Here is a 21,445-nt window from a genome sequence, read left to right as displayed (position 1 = left end):
TTTCTGTATGAGGTGCATTAAAGACTGCTGGGATCAGGAGGACTGTAAAAGAAAATATAGATGTCCCATTTGCAAGCACAATTTCTCTTCTAGACCAGTCTTGCACAGAAACCCACTGATTACTGAAATGGTGGATAAATTCAATAGCACCCGTCTCCAACCTTCTGTGGATTGTGATGTTTGCGCCAGGAGAAAACTCACAGCCGTCAAGTCCTGCCTGGAGTGTCTCAAGTCATACTGTGAAATGCATTTAAAGTCTCATAATGAACATGTTAAAAGACCTCACACCATGATTGATCCCACAGGCCAGCTACAGGAGAGGATTTGCCCCCGTCACAACAAAGTTTTTGAAATCTTTTGTCGGACTGACCAGAGTTGCATTTGCTATCTGTGCATGGCGGATGATCATAAAGGCCACGACACAGTCACAGCTGCAGAAGAGTGGGGCCTTAAAAAGGTAAGTTGGGCTTGTATAAATATTTGTCAATTTCATGTTGGTAATTTATGCTATAAGATATGTTGTGTCTGATACCATTATTTTTTTTTAAGATGCACAAAATGTTGGCAACCGTGTGAAATATTTGTTGAGTCTGTTGTTGTAGAGAAAATTAAACACTTTTCCCAAAAGGCTAGGCTAAAGCCACTTTTATTCATCTTTTTCATTTTTCTATGTGTTAAGATAGAATCCACTAGGCCTATTCTTTTCAAAAAGTCAGAGATTGTGGCATTCAATTCTCTTTTTTTCTTTTTTTTACTTTTGGTAATGGTGCACTGAGAATTTTCAAGAAAATCGTTGAATTCAAGACACGGTTTGTGGATTTGATTTTGGAGTCATTTTGAGAGTTTGATAAGTGTGAAGTTAAAGCTTCAATTGAAACAATAGGAAATCTATAGGCTCTTATCCACTGCCATTCTTTTTGCCCGATTATCATCGACTTTGAAATTTCGTCCGAGATATTGTAGCCTGATAAACCAGCCTAAATGTGAGACTGGATGTGTAATTTAGTCTGGCCCCGATGAACGATACATCCGAAGATTGTTGATGAGAACAAGCTGTTGTTTTTCAACCCGTCCCTGTGCCTATAGGCCAGCGCTCTGACCAATCAGCGATCTTTCCCGACGTTGCGAGCTTCGTCGTCACTACCTCAAAACCCTGCCCTCAAAACAAATTCAAAACAAATCTCTGTGTTTGTGTGTTTGTGTTTGGTTTTGCCAGACTCAGGGCACAGTGTTCAAAATTTTGACCGATGCGAGGCTAGACGACCACTCGCAGCCGAAAAATGTCGGTGTCCAGCGGGTGGCACTGCTTTACTAGGCTAGAGATATTGGTCTGACCAGGAAGATAATGAATAACGTTTCCGAAACAGGTTGGTTAACCCTTTAGCTACCAGAAATTTTATAGAATGGGCGAAAATTCAAACAAGAATTCTAAGGAAAAATTGAAAATTTGCTCATATTTTAAATAATGTCAAATAACTTGAAATGAAATGAAAAGTGTCAATTACAAGTTACTTTCATATTAACTGCAGAGGGCGACCAAAACAGCGCAAAAAATCATAGGCTGCCCCCTGCCTCCCATACCCAACATCTACAACTCACGCTGCGTAAGTAGAGCCAGGAGTATCATTAAAGATCCCACACATCCTGGCTTTCATCTCTTCACACTGTTGCCCTCTGGCAGGCGCTACAAGGCATTGCCAGCCAGAACCAATAGGATGAAGAACAGCTTCTTCCCCAAAGCTGTTACAACAATGAACACACACTTACTGGACACACACTTACTGGACTTACTGGACTTCGTAGGGAAGCTAAAATCTCAGTACCGGTATACTTTGTATACTGACAATAAAAGCTTTCTATTCTATTCTATTCTATTCTATTCTATTCTATTCTATTAAAGTAGAGAAAACACACTTTCAAATGGTATATCATTTATGGATCATTAATTGTTCAGTATTCCCATAGAGTGCCTTTGATGTGGATTAAATGTGATAAAATCCAATATTATCTATCTATCTATCTATCTATCTATCTATCTATCTATCTATCTATCTATCTATCTATTTATCTATCTATCTATCCATCGATCTACCTATCTATCTATCTATTTATCTAGACTTCCGTCCATCCATCCATCCATCCATCCAGGGACAAAGTTGAACAATGAACATGTGACGACAACAAATGTCGTTCACCCAGAAGTTCTGTTTTCAAGCGGTATGGATTATATGCGATAACTGTAATGGACTAGCTAATAATGTTTGAACTAAACCATGCCAAAGACGTGTAAGGATAACCGTAGAAGTGTCCGCGATAGCAGACAGGACACAAATGGAGCTCTAAGGAAGTCCCCCCCCAATTTGGCACAGGTAAGACGCGCCAGGCATCACCGACTAATACGGAATTGAAGTGCTACAAACACCACGTTGGTAGGCTATTATTGGAAGTTAGCATTCAACTCAACGTCTTCACGCATATTTTTATGAAGGACAACGTGGAGTAGTAACAGTCCTTGACTGCTTTGCCAAAGCTGACACGCAAATGCGCACGATGCGCCTGTTGCGCAGAGCTGTCGCTGTTCGTTGTTTCAGGAAACTAAGATAGTTGGATACCAACATATGGTTTGACTCTGAAAACACACCGAAGACAGTTTACATTTTTAATATGTAGCGTGTAGACATTGGCTGGACAGTTGTGTTTGCTATTTAGGACCATGGCAGAACCCATCACAGTTGAACACCATCTCATAAGCCTAATAAAACAACATGATCTAAAAATAGCCTAAATAGTCATAAACATGTGCTGTTGACCATGAAAATAGATCGAAGAGGGTTGGAAGTTTTCATATTTAGTGTATCACTGATTCTTGAGAAAGTGGCTAAAACAGGTTGTAATCTTGAAAGAAAAAAACTAAGTGAATTACAAAATAATATGGTATATCCTCGTAGACAAAGGTCTTGGCTTTTCAGAAATGCACAAGGCCAATCTCCTCATTTTGATTTTTTTTCAGAAATCAGGTTTCTCCGATCATACCTTGTTTTTATGTCAACACCGTCAGAGACAATTAAAAGCAATAAAAAGTGTATTGATTTGGTTGCATATGTATCTGGAGTTTTTAAGTGATTGTGTGTGTTTTTTGGTTCACGCATACAAACCCCAACTCCGATGAAGTTGGGACGTTTGGTAAACAGTGAAAAAAAACAAAATGCTATCATTTTCAAAACATTCAATCTATTCATTAGATGGAGAATAGTGAAAAGACAACATATTAAGTGTTAAAACCGAGAAAAAATATTGTTTTGGGGGACATATGTACTCATTTCTAATTTGATAAATCCAACACGTCTCAAAAGAGTTGGGACGGGGACAATAAATGGCAGCAAATATCGAGGAAGACTAAAAACAAAACAAAAGACAACACTTAACAGTTAAATACATTAACCGATGAGATGATTTTATATAAAAAACAGTGTTAATTCCTATCTTGGACATGATTTCACCAGCTTAAATGGTGGGTGTATTCCTTGTCATGTTTCGCAATGTTTTCCTTTCTGTAGTGCTTACAGTGTGACAGGTCTTGACCAAAAACCCACCATTTTATCACCTGCTGGTCCTTATGATGGAGCCAAACTGTTAAAACATAGTAGAGAATGCAATTTGACCTTACTATGTGGCAGTAATCGAAGATCTCCCTTCAAAATATAATGCATGAGTGGCTTTTCGTGCTGTTTAAAACCCATTTATACCATTCAGCACTGTATTTAACTCTACAGATGAGTGAGAACATCTTAACCAATGCAGTACTGCACCCGCATGCCATCATGGAGGCTGACTTTTGAAGTTAGCACTAACACAAGTTGGATGGTCCATTTTCACTGTAGCACAGGATGTGCAATGCTCTATTATTGTCAAAAAGAATGGACTTCTACAACTTCTGCTGACTTCTGTAAGCAAAGGACAGTTTCCCATGTCTTCTGTGTTTATTTCAAGTGAGCTCAGGTGCTTAGGAGAACGTTACACCCCTGTATCATTTGCACGCATTAAGCATTCTTAATATGGTCAATTTTCAATAGCTCTAGCACTCCAGGAATTAGAGTGAGACTACAGCCAATATATATTTCATGGTGTCATGAACCTATACAATGGTTTTAGTAAGGAAAATATGTCTTATATACACTCAATCGTGGTAAATCAAAGGGAATTCAAAAATGTATGTAATAACTATGGCAATTATTCCCTTTGCATCTTTAATTCTGAGTGACTCAGCCTCTCTGTGATGATCTTATACCTGGACACCTATATTGTCCGTCAGTACAATTCATTTTGAAATGTTCTTCTTTGTTGTTTGATCTTATTTGGATGTTTACTAAATTTCACTGATCCCCGTCCCAACTTATTTGAGACGTGTTCGATTTATCAAATTAGAAATGAGTACATATGTCCCCCAAAACAATATTTTTTCTCGGTTTTAACACTTAATATGTTGTCTTTTCACTATTCCCCATCTAATGAAAAAATTGAATGTTTTGAAAATGATAGCATTTTGATTTTATTCACTGTTTACCAAACGTCCCAACTTCATCGGAGTTGGGGTTTGTACGCCTTTAAATGTTGAAAATTCACTTTCATTCTATTTTAATACTGCTTCATGTGTTCTAATTTAAAAATATGCGCTGTCAGACAAGGCTTACCTAATGCCTAAATAGATCAAACAATTTTTTGTAATTTCACAAATATTCGTGTAGGCTTACATTTGCTGTTACTTTCATAATTCAACAACTCCAAAGGAAAATTTTGTAAGGACATTCATTTAAAATGTCCAAAACTCCTTCTTACGGTGGTGACTTAAGAACTGACGGTGGTGACAGTAATCTGAAGGTGGTGAAAGTGACCTAATTATTACCTACATTTAGCAAAACAAATAGCCCTCTCAAGTCAATGACATCTAGCATAAACACTTTATTTTGTGTGTGTGCACAGTATGTTTGTGCATGTGTTTTTTCTGCATTTGTTAGATACTGTAGGAAGTAGGCCTAGATTATTGAAAATGTGGCATAAACAGTGGCCAATACATTCACTGCACAGCCAAGACCTTCATCTATGATAATACACCTCTATATTTTGGATGAGATGATTTTATATAAAAAACAGTGTTAATTCCTATCTTGGACATGATTTCACCAGCTTAAATGGTGGGTGTATTCCTTGTCATGTTTTGCAATGTTTTCCTTTCTGTAGTGCTTACAGTGTGACAGGTCTTGACCAAAAGCCCACCATTTTATCACCTGCTGGTCCTTATGATGGAGCCAAACTGTTAAAACATAGTAGAGAATGCAATTTGACCTTACTATGTGGCAGTAATCGAAGATCTCCCTTCAAAATATAATGCATGAGTGGCTTTTCGTGCTGTTTAAAACCCATTTATACCATTCAGCACTGTATTTAACTCTACAGATGAGTGAGAACATCTTAACCAATGCAGTACTGCACCCGAATGCCATCATGGAGGCTGACTTTTGAAGTTAGCACTAACACAAGTTGGATGGTCCATTTTCACTGTGTCACAGGATGTGCAATGCTCTATTATAGGGTCATTTCACGTGAAATCAGACGCTTTGGGACCCGACCGACCCGGATTTCAATCATACTTGGTGTGCCTTTTTAGTAGCAAGGTAGCACCCCAGAACTGCATTGATTTGAATCTGACACTAATATTAAGGGAGAAACAGACTAGGAAAGGTTCACATGTGAGGGTAGGACACTATACATTCAGCCTAGAATATATCAGTCAGTGTTAGTCACAAAAAGATGCCTGTGGTGTTATTTGAAAGCTCTTTTCTGGCTCTACATATTACACAATCAGCTTGGAATACAACAACTCTCAGAATATGAATTATGATGAATTGAAAAATTAAAAATTGAATATCTAAAAAAACTATATTTTAAAATGGCCAGTTCCTTGTCCAAACGTAGCCGGCAATGTCATTAGCAACACCTCAAATGCTGGTGTTCGGTTCTTTATTCATTTCTGAGAGAATTTGACTCACAAATATGGCATCATACAGACCACTTACTAATAATATGGTAATACCATAGTAGCATCACATGACAAAACAAAAACAAAGCAAAAATGGTCAGTTTCCATGGTCCCAGGTTTCAGAAACTAAGGCAGATGTCCATTTATACACACCAAATGATGATATGTGAATGTTTGAACATTCCTTCTCTGTGTACCTGTGTCATCTTCCCTTTACCGTACTTTAAAGATACAATTCATTTTGAAGTGTTCGTCTTTGTTGTTTTATCTTATTTGGATGTTTACTAAATTTCACTGATCCCCGTCCCAACTTATTTGAGACGTGTTGGATTTATCAAATTAGAAATGAGTACATATGTCCCCCAAAACAATATTTTTTTCTCGGTTTTAACACTTAATATGTTGTCTTTTCACTATTCTCCATCTAATGAATAGATTGAATGTTTTGAAAATGATAGCATTTTGATTTTATTCACTGTTTACCAAACGTCCCAACTTCATCGGAGTTGGGGTTTGTACGCCATGAAATGTTGAAAATTCACTTTCATTCTATTTTAATACTGCTTCATGTGTTCTAATTTAAAAATATGTGCTGTCAGACAATGCTTACTTAATGCCTAAATAGATCAAACAATTTTTTGTAATTTCACAAATATTCGTGTAGGCTTACATTTGCTGTTACTTTCATAATTCAACAACTCCAAAGGAAAATTTTGTAAGGACATTCATTTAAAATGTCCAAAACTCCTTCTTACGGTGGTGACTTAAGAACTGACGGTGGTGACAGTAATCTGAAGGTGGTGAAAGTGACCTAATTATTACCTACATTTAGCAAAATAAATAGCCCTCTCAAGTCAATGACATCTAGCATAAACACTTTATTTTTGTGTGTGTGCACAGTATGTTTGTGCATGTGTTTTTTCTTCATTTGTTAGATACTCTAAGAAGTAGGCCTAGATTATTGAAAATGTGGCATAAACAGGTTTTAAGTTGTTCAAATCCAAAATATAGAGGTGTATTATCATAGATGAAGGTCTTGGCTGTGCAGTGAATGTATTGGCCAAGCTCTCCATGTTTTGAAACATTTTTCATAAAATAGGCTCTTATTGGTTTTGTCAACAGCGTCAGGCACAATTAGAAGTAAAAAAATATGTTTACTGTACTTAACTTACATATTGGAAGCATATTCTTAAAACTTGTCAAAAACATGTAAAACACATGCTTTTTTGTGAACCACATCAGATGTCACCACCGTCAGGTTTTGTGACAAAAAACCCTCCAAATGCACCTCAGTGGAGGCTGGAGTATAAGTTTGGATCACAATTATTACTAACATGTCTGGTAATGTTTCATTAACCAGCACAATTTAGTAAAATATGGAACAAGATGATGAGCGGAACAAAATCTGACGGTGGTGACATCTGACGGTGTGAGACAAAAAATCACTCTTTTACATATTATGCATTTTTTGCTCACATTAGCCACTTCGTTTTCGCTCTGTTTCTTAGGGGCTTCATGCCGCTTCTGAAAAAGTATATATAATTAACATTAATGTAACATAATACTATTAAACCCCCCGACGGTGTTGACAGTTTATGGTTGGGACAGTACCAGTGTCCAAACAAATTAACAAATTGAGGAGAAATTAGTAAACTTACAGGAGCTTCAGTGATGGTGAAGTATTCAGTAGAGCTAAAGGTTTGAAAAGGGGTCCTAAGTAATGACAATGACCTTGTGCATACCTGATTTTATTGTCTTTTAAAAAAAAATCTGACGGTGGTGACTAATATGCTGGACACACTTTGAGCAATCAGGAAATAGTAGTAAATATTGCTTTACACGCACTATGTGCATATCTGCAGAACCACTTCAATATGGACTTTCACATCATGGTGATATTATTCAATAATATCAGTGATTTTTACATTTTAAGTCAATTGAAATGATGATGTCTGTCCTTGGGACAGCTGTTTTTACAGGTTGTGGGCAGGTTTATAGCCATGAAAAGTAATAAAATTACACTTAAATATTTCAAACCACTGTACATTTGTGTAACAGACCCCTGGGTCTTTACCTGGATTCATTTTGTTCATGAAAATGTAGTTTATTTTCAACAGAATTGGCAGTTTATTGCTGAGACATGTTTTAGCCGCTTTCTCAAGAATCAGTGGTATATTGGTTGTAGAAACAGAATGGTTGTGTTTGTAGCCATCCAATCTCGGACGGCCGTCATTTGAATTGACGGCAGATTGCCAAGTCGCATAAAGCGGCGCATCTCGTAATAAAATCTAAAATACTGAAAAATAAAATAATATAAACATATAGTTTTTATACTGCAAGTATATCGAGGAGGGTCTGTAATATTGAGCTAAAGTGTTTGAAAGCTGGAAAAACTGCATGATGACGGCCGTTCAGCTATGAAAATATTCTGGCCGACCGCGGCCGTTATGGTAGAGAGGCAGCCGGGCGTTCAAGGCCGTTATGGTAGCTAGAGGGTTAACCCGCATCCCTCGATTTGCTAACGGTGAAGGCCGAAAAAGGCTGTGCATTTTCTTAGTTACAATAGAACGTCTCTGCTTAGACCACGTCAGTGCCTTGAAAACGCCTCTACCCAGGTCCGTTGGAACTGCTTCCCAAGAGAAGAGGTGGAGTTTTCCCAATTTCTCCGGAGCTCAGAAACAATGTGCTCCTGGCCTGACTTGAAGCAATGCTGAAGGTATTGCGTCCCTACACAGTCAAAAAAAGCAGTGTCAATTCAACTCTTGGGGAGTCAATGTAACACTTTGTAGAGTGTATTTGGTCCCAGAGTACTCTTCAAGTGTTGAATTAACACTGCATTTTACACTGTGTAGGAGGAGGTGGCCTGGCTACCTATTTTCTACCCAGTACAGCTCTACACAGCACAACTTGGCCACCATTGTTTCCATTTTGATTAGTCAGGTAGGCCTACAGCACGACCGAAATGAGCAGGTCTTTCACTGCCTATACCCAGAATCCTGTGCGTCAACTCATCCTCACCAGTGAATCAAAACAGATCTGCTATCTTGGAGTGCTATTAAGTTTGACACTGTATTACTATGATCTTAAACTCGAAGGCAGAAATGAACATTGTAGTATCCAAATATGATGTTGATTATCTGTCGGCCTTTCGTTAAGTCAACTAGCCTACGTAAAGTAATGCTACGTGACAACGGGAAAAGCGTAACTCCAACCATACTGCGGCTAACGCGGTTTGAAATAGATACCCAAACCAGGCCGGTTTATTAGCACCAGCTTAACACGACACGGCACGGCACAGGCAGGTTGTATGTGGAAAAAAGCCTTATGTTCACCAACAGTGATTCAGGCAGTCGTTCATTGCTAACAATTCACATAAAATATGGACACTTCTATCAAGTCAACCCTTCTAGGTATGGATTATGTCACCACTAAAGGTACCACCTTATTTTTATATCAACGTGAGTCTGTTGGGGTTGCAGATTCTCCACTAGCATTGTAATAACTTTTAGCCTATCAATCCAGAATATCACAAGCATCTTCACAGCATGATGCAACGTCATCACCACAATAAACCCGCCCTCATCACCTTAGACTCCAGCTATAGAATCCAGTCTGCTCACTGTTGTCCGCATCAGTACCCCTCATCATCATAATCACCATGGTGAAGCCCCCATCACAACTCCCATCTGCATCACCATCACCAGAATAGATATAACTAGACTATTGATAAATTGAAATTAGGGATGGGACATTAACGTGTTAATTTAGATGAATTAATCACGAGATTTGATTAATTAATTTACGCGATTTAAAAAAAAATAATTACAGTATAATATAGCTACATAGTTCAGCATTAGACCAGTGGAGGGCAGTATTACGCCTGATGGTGAACAGCCTGCTGAAATTGAGAAGAGTTCTCTCTTCTTTTAAAAATAAATAATATTTTTAGATGAAGCTTATTTATTATAATTATTCAAATGTCATGTAATTTTTTTCTCACTGTTTTTAAGTCATATATTTAAATGCAATTAAAATGCGATTAATTTGATTCATTAATTCCTAAGCCTATGGATTAATTCTATGAAAAATTTTAATCGAGTCCCAGCCCTAATTGTAATCAATTAAAACTAAATTGCTTCATCCTACTCAAGAAAAAGTAAAAGCACCCATTTAAAATTCTCCTGGAGTAACAGTTATATAGTAAAACTATATAGTAACTTTCAGTAAGCTTGGCCATCCTCCAATGTACACTACTCTCCAAAAGAGTTGTCGCCTATCCATCAGAAATCATCCTTTCAATTAATCACTTGGCTTCAGAAGTCACTCATATGAAAGCTACAACCCTCCCGAATGAAAATGTATGTACAAAAATAAATTTCATGCACCAAAGAAAGATTGACCCTTTAATGAACACAGAAAGGGTAGATTTTCACAAGACAAACATGTTGTCGCCTATCGAACATAATGTGAAAATGAGCAGATACTGTAAGTCACTTCAAAACACTTCAAATCCGCAAATCAGGTGTCATACTTAATCACTGAATCACTCTCACCTCTTCAGAAAATCAACTTCGACCTGAGGTGTATGTTTAGGGTCATTGTAATCATGGAAAGCAACACAATGAAAAACAATTAGTTGATTTTTGATTGACAATTGGGTTCAATGAGAGATGGTGACATATTCGCTATTCGTAGAGCAATACATGTTTAACTTCATGATTTAATCAATGATAAAAATCCTCAAACACCTGCAGCATGCATGCAGCTCCTCATAAGAGCTGTATCCGTACCATGTTTCACTTAAGGCACCATTTCTCTTTTTTCATATTCAACACCATACAGTTTTGATGCTATCCGTTCTAAAATGGTTGATCTTGGGATCTTGACTTCAGAGTATGAATCCCATTAGCCTTCATTTTTGTCAGAATTAGGCCTGACATAGGCTACTCTTGGCTGGCTTTTTTGAGACAGGACAGTGGGAGAAACATCTTTGGTGTTAAAGGTGAAGAATTTGGAAAAAATACATGGTGCCTAAAATCAAACATGGGAGGGATACAGCTCTTATGTGGAGCTGCATGCATGCTGCTGGTGTGTGAGGGCTTTTATCATTGATTACATCATGAAGTTAAAAATGTATTGCTCTACGAATAGCAAATATGTCACCATCTCTCATTGAACTCCATTGATTTTCATTGTGTTGCTTTCCATGATTACAATAACCCTAAACATACACCTAAGGCCAAAGTTGATTTTCTGGAGAGGTGTGAGTGAATCAGTGATTACGTTTGACACCCGGTCTGCGTATCTGAAGTGTTTTGAAGTGACTTATCTTCTCATTTTCTCATTATGTTCGATAGGCGACAAAACTTTTGTCTTGTGAAAATCTGCCCTGTCAATCTTTCTTGGTGCATGAAATTTATTTTTGTACATACATTTTAATTCTGGAGGGTTGTAGCTTTTGTATGAGTGACTTCTGAAGCCAAGTGATTAATTGAAAGTCAGGTTATTAGCTGTTATTCCAAACAGATGGATAGGCGACAACTCTTTTGGAGAGTAGAGTATTTATTCAAGATACTTGATCTACTGTACATGATGCTATTACTCATCAGGAAATAGAACGAGGGCAAGTAGGAAAAGGCACCAGAGAAGACAGAGGAAAACTAAAGGAAAGAAAAACACCCAGTCAGTTCCTTGTTATCATAAAACCTGATAAGGTGCACACCTAAGTTTGACTCCTTGGTTTCCTTTGACCAGTTCAGGGTTTTAATATCAAACCTACCTACATGTTCTCCACAGCATCCTCTAACCTTTCATGTGTTTGTTCGACTGATTTTTAATGTCATGTGTGATGTGCATGTTGTATGGGTATTTTATACTGTTATGTATGAAGTGAATCTAGTATAGGCTACACTGTAGTACAGTATGTGCAGTATATAACCCTCATGTGTTTGAGCTTTTTGAGGTACAGTTATTGTTCAGACCACACATATCCTTAACTGGCTCATACCATGTCATATTGTCTTTCAGTTTCAACCCGTTTAGACACAGAGTTATAAATTAGTTACCATGATGGCAATGACCTAGTCGTAGTGCATTACTAAAGACCGCTATGTCAGAGTAGTGTAGTGGATCACTTTTCAATAACTGTTATCGCGTTCCACTGGTTTATTTTGGGGCTACAGTACAGATGGTTGGACCTCAATGAATCCCTGAGAATGTTAAATAAAGGCATGAGTCAAGTCAAGCAAGTCATTACAGGCATTAATGCTTTCACCTGCGACTGAGTGTGTGTTTGGGAGGAGTCTCTCTCTCTCTCTCTCTCTCTCTCTCTCTCTCTCTCTCTCTCTCTCTCTCTCTCTCTCTCTCTCTCTCTCTCTCTTGTGCCATGTTGCAGCCTGGAACGTGAACAGGTCAAACCTGCCCAATCACATAACATTGGTTTTGGCCTTGGAGATTTTATCAGGATTCTTGTTTTCTTTATTCCTTTACTTTTATTGTTGTGAAGCACATTGAACTGTTTCTGTGTATGAAATGCACTATGCAAGTAAAATGTCCTGCTTTGCCTAGAAACAGCACATCAAAACACAGCTTGAATGTGACAGTGTTCACCCTGTGTGATATTGTGTCACTATTCATATCCTAGGTTTTATGAAATTCAATGTACATTTCACTTGTTTTCTTCCAGTTTAATTGTACTTTCTCATGTGTATCCTATTAAAGCATGTGACAAACAGCTTAACTGTTTCATGGCATTAAAAAGCACTAAGACATTTCTGAGCTGCAAGTTGTGACGAAGTAGGAATGAGGGAAATTATTAAACAACAAAAAAAGAAAGTAAGACCCTCGATAAGCTTGCCGTGAGCCTTAAATTACGCACGCCACCACGAGCGACCGACTGCACATGCTTTAAAAGCAGTCAACCAACATGCACAATACTGGTGGTATCACCCAAAGGGCAGAGAGAGAGAGCAGCATTACGATATAGAAATTGGAAACACAGACTGTAAGGAAAACAAAGAAAAAGACGGACGAAAAGACAATAGGCCTACTGCTACTGCTCCTACATTTGCACGCTCCTTTATTAAAGTGCAATGGGGAAGTATGATCTCACAATTTCGGTAATTTCGGACAAGCTCAATGAGACGCTCTTGGAAAGTTGCCACCATTGCTGTTTTCACTAGAAACACTCGCGTGCAACTGTGCAGTCTTTCTTACGATTGCCCTCTGCGATTTTGAAGATATCGCACGGAGCACATGCGTATGGATTCAGTATCTAATTTTCACAAAATTGACATGAAATACGCATGTTAACGCGTTCATGCACGAATCGTGCCAGCACACGCATATCCTGCAGCAAGGTTATTGAGGGCCTTACAAACATTGGCCCTTTGCCAGTGCTTCTTTCATGTACTAATCAGATCTTAACATGAAATGAAATATGAAAGATGGATATGAACAGTTACATTTTACAGACAATGCCCAATTCAAATGTTACTGTTTAATCTGACAGTTTGCTGCTTTGATTTGTGATGGTAAAGGAGGGGTTGGCGCAGAAACAACACAGATGCCATCAGATAATCCAGTTGAAGGAGAATGAGCTACTGGACCTGAGGAAGGCTGTGAAGACTCTCAAGGTGAGGACTGACCAGATTGACCAGAGACAAACATAGCTTTTCACTTACATTTAGTTGAACGAAAACCTCCTTTGAAGAACTGCCTGTCTCATGTATATGTGTTTTCCTGTTGGGTTCCCCACCCAGACGGCAGAAGAGGACAGTGACAAGTTGCTTGCTGAGATAGAGAAGGAGATTGCTGAGCTGAAGAGGACAGATGCTGAGATGAAACAGCTTGCAATGACCCAGGATCCCATCTATTTCCTTAAGGTACTGTAGACCACATAGATAGATTTCATAGTTTTCAGTATTTGAATTCATTTTGTTCAGTGTATTTTGTTTCATATGTGCTATGTTAAAAAGCCAAATCAAATATGTAACATATGGGCTTAAAATCCCCAATAAATTCAATATTTTATTTAAAACTCTTGGGGGGGTTATTAAATTGATGGTAACACATTTGTCTTCCAACAATGGTCTCTGCAGAACATTGTGTCCATTCCAGATGACGCATACAACACTGTGTGGACCAGAAAAACCTTCAGATTCTTTCAACCTATGCAGAAATCTGTCTCTGCACTGAACAGACAGCTGGAGGAGAAATTAGACTTGATTGTCAAGCAAGAAGGTAAGATATCTGCAGCAGGTTGGGTAAACTTTGTTGAAAAACCTTCAAAACGTTTGTGTATTTCTTATGACTCACTAAATAGGCCTATGTTAAATTAATACACAGATACATAGAATGTCAGTCGTTAACACATGCTTCTGTGGAAGGTTGTTGACCACAGAGCCAAAATGGCAGAGCCTACTGTGAATGTCTGTGTCTGTAACTCAGACATCTTTTTGTGACTTACACTGACTGATATAATCAAGGCTGAATGTATAGTGTCCTACCCTAAAATGTAAACCTTTGCTAGTCTGTTTCTCCCTTAATATTGGTGTCAGATTCACACAAATGCAGTTCTGGGGTGCTGCCTTGCTACTGAACAGGCTCAGCAAGTATGATTGAAATCGGTGACTGGTGACTCGTGTAACTGTTTGATCTCCACAGTATTCATTTAACATGCAGCATATTGTGGTGTTCATGTTCTTATTTAGGCCAATGTGATGTTAATGTTTCAGTGTCTGACGGCGAGGGTCATATTGCCGAACCAGTGACCAGAGACTTGTTGCACAGTAAGTTTGGCATTTGACAGTCACACAGAAATACACTTAAATGTGCACCAATAAAGGAAACACATGTGTTTTTTCTTCTTTAAAGGGCAACACTTTTTTTTCTATCGCATCCTTATTAATTGTGTAATAGAATAGTGTTCTGCCCATTGTAGTTATTTGTCATTTGGAACACCCCGAAAATATTGGGTTTGAAACATCCAGCTATGTGGAGAACATGTGGGAAGTTTTGGAGAGTTTCTTGAAAGCCGGTACATCAGTCCACGAGAGTGCTCTTCCAGTTCGCTGGCTTAGTTAACCACACAATACTGATTTTCTTCACATACCCCTACTACACCTTATTATAGCTGCTGTATCATACTTAATATATTAAAAATAATGTATCAAGTGCCGGCATTTACTTGCCTGTACACTCAATCACCCACTATCACCAAACCTGTTGCAATGTAAGTTTGATATTTGACACTCACACCGACATACACATAAATATGCACCAATATGTGGGTAAAACACATTTTTCTCTTTTTATTTCTTTCTTTAAGTAGACAGTGACTGAATACTTCATATTGGCATTTGAATGTCTCAAGTTGAATCTTTGGCATTTGACTAACTTACCCATAATTATCTGCCTACACAACGGAATTATCTTTTCTGATTAGCTGATGGGGTGGCCATTAATCCCTTAGGACCGGTCAGGCATCAAGCGTACGACTTAAGCCGAGCATACACTGTGCGATATTTTCGCTCGTGGGTATTAAGCTCCTGCTCACACTGCACGATGGAATTTCACTATTTAAAAGTTCACGTCTCACGACTCACGTCCTCACACTATACGAGCCGACAGTCGGATGCGAGCCAAATGCTTCCACTGCGCGACGCAACAGGCATGTTTCCCCGGTCTGCAGAGGAGGGAACATGCGCACCTGAGGTGGAGATGAGGTCGCGCTCAACAGCAAATCGCACGGCTCTATTAATTTGTGCATGTGAAGTGTCAAATCGGGTCTTAGCACTGCTTTAACTGTGCAATCTACGCACGAGCCACGACCAGGATTTCAAACAGTTTTGATTTTCTTGCGACCCTGCGATTGCGCAATCGTGAGGCGAAATCGCTTGTCATTACCCCATGTACACTGCACGATGCGAGACTCACGATAGACCTGCGATTGAGCAAGAAATCGGCCCGACTGCCAAAAAGTCGCATGAGTGCCAAATCATGGCAAAATCGTGGCAAAAGTCGCACAGTGTAAGCCCAGCTTTAGTTAGATGCGCATGGAACCTTCGTTTGGAATGCCAACGGTATCTAAGGAAACCATGCACATTGTCTATGGAAAATTAAGTAAAAACAATGTCGGCATACCAAACGAAGATTCTAGACGCGTCTAAGTTAGACGCCCGCATAGCGACACGTCTATCTTGTTCACAAGATTCTGGTGCAGTTGCAGTGGTTCCTACAACTTTACAGACAGTAAGAGATTAAAAAAGTGCCCATACCGTAACGGCAGATTCTCAGGATAACGGCCTTCGAGGTCGACCGGTTACACAAAGTTAATGGCTTGGCGGAGGCAACTCAGTCTCTGTGCTACGCACATCTCCAGAGTTCTGAGCCACTGCCTGGCCATTAACCTCATGTAACCGGTCACCTCGTCGGCCGCTATCCCTTACATATCCACCACTGTAGACACTTTCTGTCATTTAAGTTATTATTTAAGTTGCAGTAGACTTACTTTACTGTGGCTGGCTTCACAGAGGTTGGACTTTATTGATTGTTTAGAAAATATTGTTCAAAATGTTACTTTTCAAAAGGGGTGCACTATTACTGTTGTGCGCTGTACAGTTATACCCAGTGCCGATTTACATAATTATTACTATGTTCACTACTACCACCATACATCGAAGTTTACAAAAGTGACTACGCACGTGACATGTAATGAGCAAATACTACAACACAATGACATTGATGGAGCAATTGTATTTGTCTAATATGTGATTGTAGGAATAGGAAATTATAATTTTAAATAAGTGTCTATTGAGTGGTCAGGAGTTAGTGTGCTAAATTTACAGAATTATTACCATCACCCCTTGAACAAAACCAAAATAGGTCATATGTTCATTCATTAATTAATGTATTTATTCTTCCATGTCAACAGGTTCCAGATATGAAAGGAAACACACTGCTCTGGACAGAAACAGGTTCACTCCTCTGCCAGGTAGCCCACCAGTGTATCTGCTGAAGCTGAAACCAGCAGCAGGTCAGTTGAACAGGAAGGAATTTGGAGAAGCATCATACAGTAATCGATCAAACAAAACCATCATGCTTGTTGGTGCCACTGGATCTGGCAAAACAACCCTCATCAATGGCATGATCAACTACATACTGGGAGTTGACTGGGAGGCCAACTGGAGATTTAAACTGATTGATAAAGAGACCAATAAATGGCAAGCACACAGTCAGACCTCAGAGGTGACAGCCTATCAGATTCACCACACAGAGGAATTCAAAATTCCACATGCGATCACAATCATTGATACCCCCGGATTTGGGGACACCAGAGGAATCAAACAAGACAAAGTGATCACAGACAGAATTAGACAGTTTTTTACAAACAAGGATGGTATTGGTGCAATTGATGCAGTGTATTTTGTAGTGCATGCTGCTTTAGCTCGTTTGACACACACACAGAAGTACATCTTTGAGGCAATCCTCTCTGTGTTTGGGAAGAACTTCGCCAGCAACATCATCACTCTGGTCACCTTTGCTGATGGCAAAAATCCTAACGTACTGGAGGCCATTAAAGAGGCCAACATTCCATGCGCCACACAGGATGGTTCTCCTGTTCATTTCAAATTTAACATTGTTCTTTTTGCTGACAACACAAGAGACAGCAGTGATGAGGAAGACAGTCATCATGAGTTTTATCACATGTTCTGGAAAATCGGGAACGCCAGCATGAAGAATTTCTTCACTCAGCTAGGCAAGATGGAAACCCGGAGTCTTACCTTGACAAAACAAGTTCTCCAAGAGCGGAAACAGCTGGAGGCAACTGTTACAGGAGTGCAACCACTCATCAGACATGGGTTGGCAACCATGGAGGAAATACGTAGCACACAAGCTGTACTGGACAGACACAAGAACACAATTGAAGCAAACAAGGACTTTGAGTACGAGGTAGAGGTGGAGAAGGCTGACAGGATTGATATTCCATATGGAACTTTCATCACCTACTGTCATAGCTGTAACTACACCTGCCACTATCCCTGCAGTACACCAAAAGATGATGATAAACACAAGTGTGCTGCAATGCATAATGGATACTGCACAGTATGTCCAGGAAAATGTCCATCGAGTGCTCATTTCAAAATGAATTACAAATGGGAGACAAAACGTGTCAGAGAGAAGAGGACATATCAGGAGCTGAGGAGTAAATATGCGAAAGCAATGGGGGAGAAGATGAACCAAGAGCAAATTGTGGAAAAGATGGAAGAGGAATATTGCAAAGTGCAGGACAAGATTCTAGAAATGATGAACACTGTAACTACATGCCTTACACGTCTGAAAGAGATTGCACTTCGGCCAGATCCCTTGTCTACTCCTGACTACATTGACCTAATGATAAAGTCAGAGGAACAAGAGGCTAAGCCTGGATTCAAACAACGCATCAAAGAGTTGCAGGTAGTCAGGGAAGGAGCCGTTCTCATGCAGAAAGTGTCAGATAAAGTCAGGCGCAGTGAGGAAGAGACATTAGCATTCCGAAGCCTGAAATCAAAAGCCAAAGCAGCATTTAGTGACCTTTTTTTGAGTCAATTTAAATGATGACCTAATGTCAATACTGTATGTGCATTATGTGATGTACTCTTTCTCAAGCCAATTATGAAATATTATCTTCACTAGTGCACATTTTAACATTTCAATAATAATTGTCTGGATGTGCTTTATACTACAGTACTGTAAATACAGAATTACAGTAATGTGCATTATGGAAAGTTTTATTTTCTTCTATTAATTTTCCAGATTTACAACAAATATTTGCATTGTTTTTTTGTTGGTTTTTTTATGCTGTGTTTTGTGGTGTTTATACAGTATCTGTTTCAATCTTGTCATTACAGAGTGTAATTCTAGATTTTTTTTTCAAATTTCCTGAAGTCTTATAGGGTTATATGATCACTCAGCAGTAGAAATGTGGATAAAAGTATGTTGGGGTTAGAGTTTTGCGCTTCTTGCATGTAAAACTGCCAAGGACGCAACTTCGCGCCACTATCCCTGCAGTAGAGCCAAAGATGATACACATCACTGTTATGCAATGAGAAATGGGCACTCTACCATGTGTCCTGGGAAATGTAAATTAAATGTCCATTTCAACATGACCCACAGATGGTAAGTTGAATGTGTGTGAGAGAGGAGGCAGTATCAGGAGCTGAAGTGTAAATATGAGGATGCAACAGGAGAGAAGATAGGGTACAGAGAACATGGTTGCAGATTGGAAAGAGGAATATGTCCAAGTGGAGGCAGAGATTTTAGAAAGGATAGAAACGGTAACTAAACATGTTTAATACATCTCCAAGAGATTGCACTTCGCCCAGATTCCTTTATATACTCCAGATTGACCTGCTGATAGAGTCACAGTGACAGGAGGCCAAGCCTGGATGGCATCAGAGGAGAGTTACAGGAAGTGAGAGCAAATGCTAATTTACCTTAATGCAGAATGTGAAACAGGCCTTGGGATTCAGTGAGGAGGTCTCAGTGAGCGAAACAATTGATAAAAAAGGGGGTTCAGTATGTTATTAATTGGTTGAACAATTCAAACATTTAGAAAGATGACAGAATGATATTATAAGCCTGTGGTTATGTCTCTCATGTGCAGTAGTCTAAAGTAGCCCTACTCTTGTCCAAGCCGACTGCTTCAGCATCAGTAGCAGTTTTAACATTGTATTAATATGTAGAGACATTATTGCATGACAGTATATATTTGTATGAAGATTTCTTTTTTTTATTAATTTCTCAGATTTACAGTAGTTATTACTTGCATTTTACTGTACTTTGTTGATTCTGTTGCATGTGATTACATTTTCAATATGATTACTGTATATAATCTTCCTGTCAAAAATCTGAAATTGTTATGTGAAGCAATGTTTTTATTTGCATTTTGTTGTGTATGGGTTGTATAATGATATTCTGTTATGATAAATAACTGATTATGTTTGAATTTTATCATGTCGTATTAACAGCAGTAATGATTCCATTACCATTGATAAAGTGTAAAGTTTAATATAATTTAACTGCTGAGTCTTCACAATTAAGGATATTAGATCTAGAAGAGACAGCAATCTTATACGGTTGTGCAGTGCCTTCTAACATTGTGTACATACTCTGTAGACACAGACAACTCCAGGTGTGAGGATTAATCTGCACTCTTCCCTATTATGATTTGCTGTATTAATGTTATCATGTGATTTATGTCAAATTAAAATGTACTTGGTTTTATTTAATAGATTCAGGTCAATCTCTGCTTGGTGGTTATTCTCTCTTCAAACAGGTTTAACGACTGCATCAAAGGATCCAAATCCAATGTCAGGACTAGTCAAATTCGAGAAAAGTCTGAAGATTAATAAGTTCAAGTCCAAGACAGGACAGAGTCTTAGCCAAGTCCAATTCATATGGAAAAGCCGTATTTGTGCAAGACCAGTGTCCAAATCCAAGACAAGTGCAAGTCCAACTAATAGCGAGTCCAAGACAACTTCATAGGAAAAACCAGACTTCTATCCGGTCTCAAGTCCGAGTCTGGACTCAAGTATTAGATCATCTATAACATCCTACTACTTTTTTAAACGGTTAATTTGTGCCTCAGAACAGAACAGAACAGAACAGGTGTGTCGTCAACTATTCAAACTTTCAAGTTAGCCTACCTATTGCCCTATTGTGGCAGAATGTGATGAAAAGGGTTTTTTATTTGTATATATATATAGATATATTCAATTCACAGTAGCCTGTTCAAACAATGTAATGTGGTGGAGTACTTCACCATAAAGTACTTTCTAATAAACACCCTAAGCCTAAAGACTCACATAAGGCACTAAACTGAATTGAATTTGAATGTGCATTTGACCATACAGTAGCCTATATCAGCTGGATGTCATAAGACCAGGGGTTCCCAAACTTAGCCATGACAAGACCTGTAGTGGCAAAATTTCGTTCCTTTGTGTTCATTTAATTAAACCACTTCGTGTGGGCAGCCTAAGGATTTCTGACTCGTCTCCATATCCAATGCACCGTCATTCATATCACTTTCAGTGTACTCACGGACCAGTTGAGTTTCCTTTTAGTTTTCTTTAATTCTTGAAGTCTCGGTAACACAAAAACATCTTGGTACAAAACATAGAAAGTAAAATGAAACAGGAATATCACTCGGTCACAATATTAATCTTTCTTTCTTCTTTCATAATGCACGGGACACAGACATGGGAGCACGGTCAAAAAGCTATGTGCCTTCGTTACTGCACACTCGTCGACTGACCAGCACATCTCTCATTCAAAATTACACATATCCCATGGAATTCGGTAGACCAATCAAAATGCAGCATTAATCATTACGTTACTAAATAAGCATAGTTAAATTAAACTTAACAA

General features: G+C 38.7%; 1 protein-coding gene across 1 annotated transcript; it reads left to right on the top strand.

Moving 5' to 3' along the window:
* Positions 1 to 311: 311 nt before the first annotated feature.
* Positions 312 to 20,223, top strand: LOC134435163 (uncharacterized). The gene is made up of 6 exons (XM_063184014.1): positions 312 to 457; positions 13,576 to 13,671; positions 13,798 to 13,920; positions 14,137 to 14,278; positions 16,971 to 18,548; positions 20,195 to 20,223. Exons 1-6 carry the CDS (start codon positions 395 to 397, stop codon positions 20,221 to 20,223), a joined length of 2,031 nt encoding a protein of 676 aa, XP_063040084.1. The 5' UTR covers positions 312 to 394.
* The last annotated feature ends 1,222 nt before the right edge of the window (positions 20,224 to 21,445 follow it).

This window comes from Engraulis encrasicolus, chromosome 19 (genome assembly GCF_034702125.1).
Source record: "Engraulis encrasicolus isolate BLACKSEA-1 chromosome 19, IST_EnEncr_1.0, whole genome shotgun sequence".
Classification (NCBI taxonomy): Eukaryota; Metazoa; Chordata; class Actinopteri; order Clupeiformes; family Engraulidae; genus Engraulis; species Engraulis encrasicolus.
This window is presented reverse-complemented; position numbering and strand designations above follow the sequence as displayed.

Coding starts and splice junctions, on each gene's coding strand:
- LOC134435163 (XM_063184014.1), top strand. CDS start 395: ATGGCGGATGATCATAAAGGCCACGACACAGTCACAGCTGCAGAAGAG. Junction 458..13,575: donor AAGAGTGGGGCCTTAAAAAG/GTAAGTTGGGCT, acceptor GTGATGGTAAAG/GAGGGGTTGGCGCAGAAACA. Junction 13,921..14,136: donor ATCCCATCTATTTCCTTAAG/GTACTGTAGACC, acceptor TGGTCTCTGCAG/AACATTGTGTCCATTCCAGA.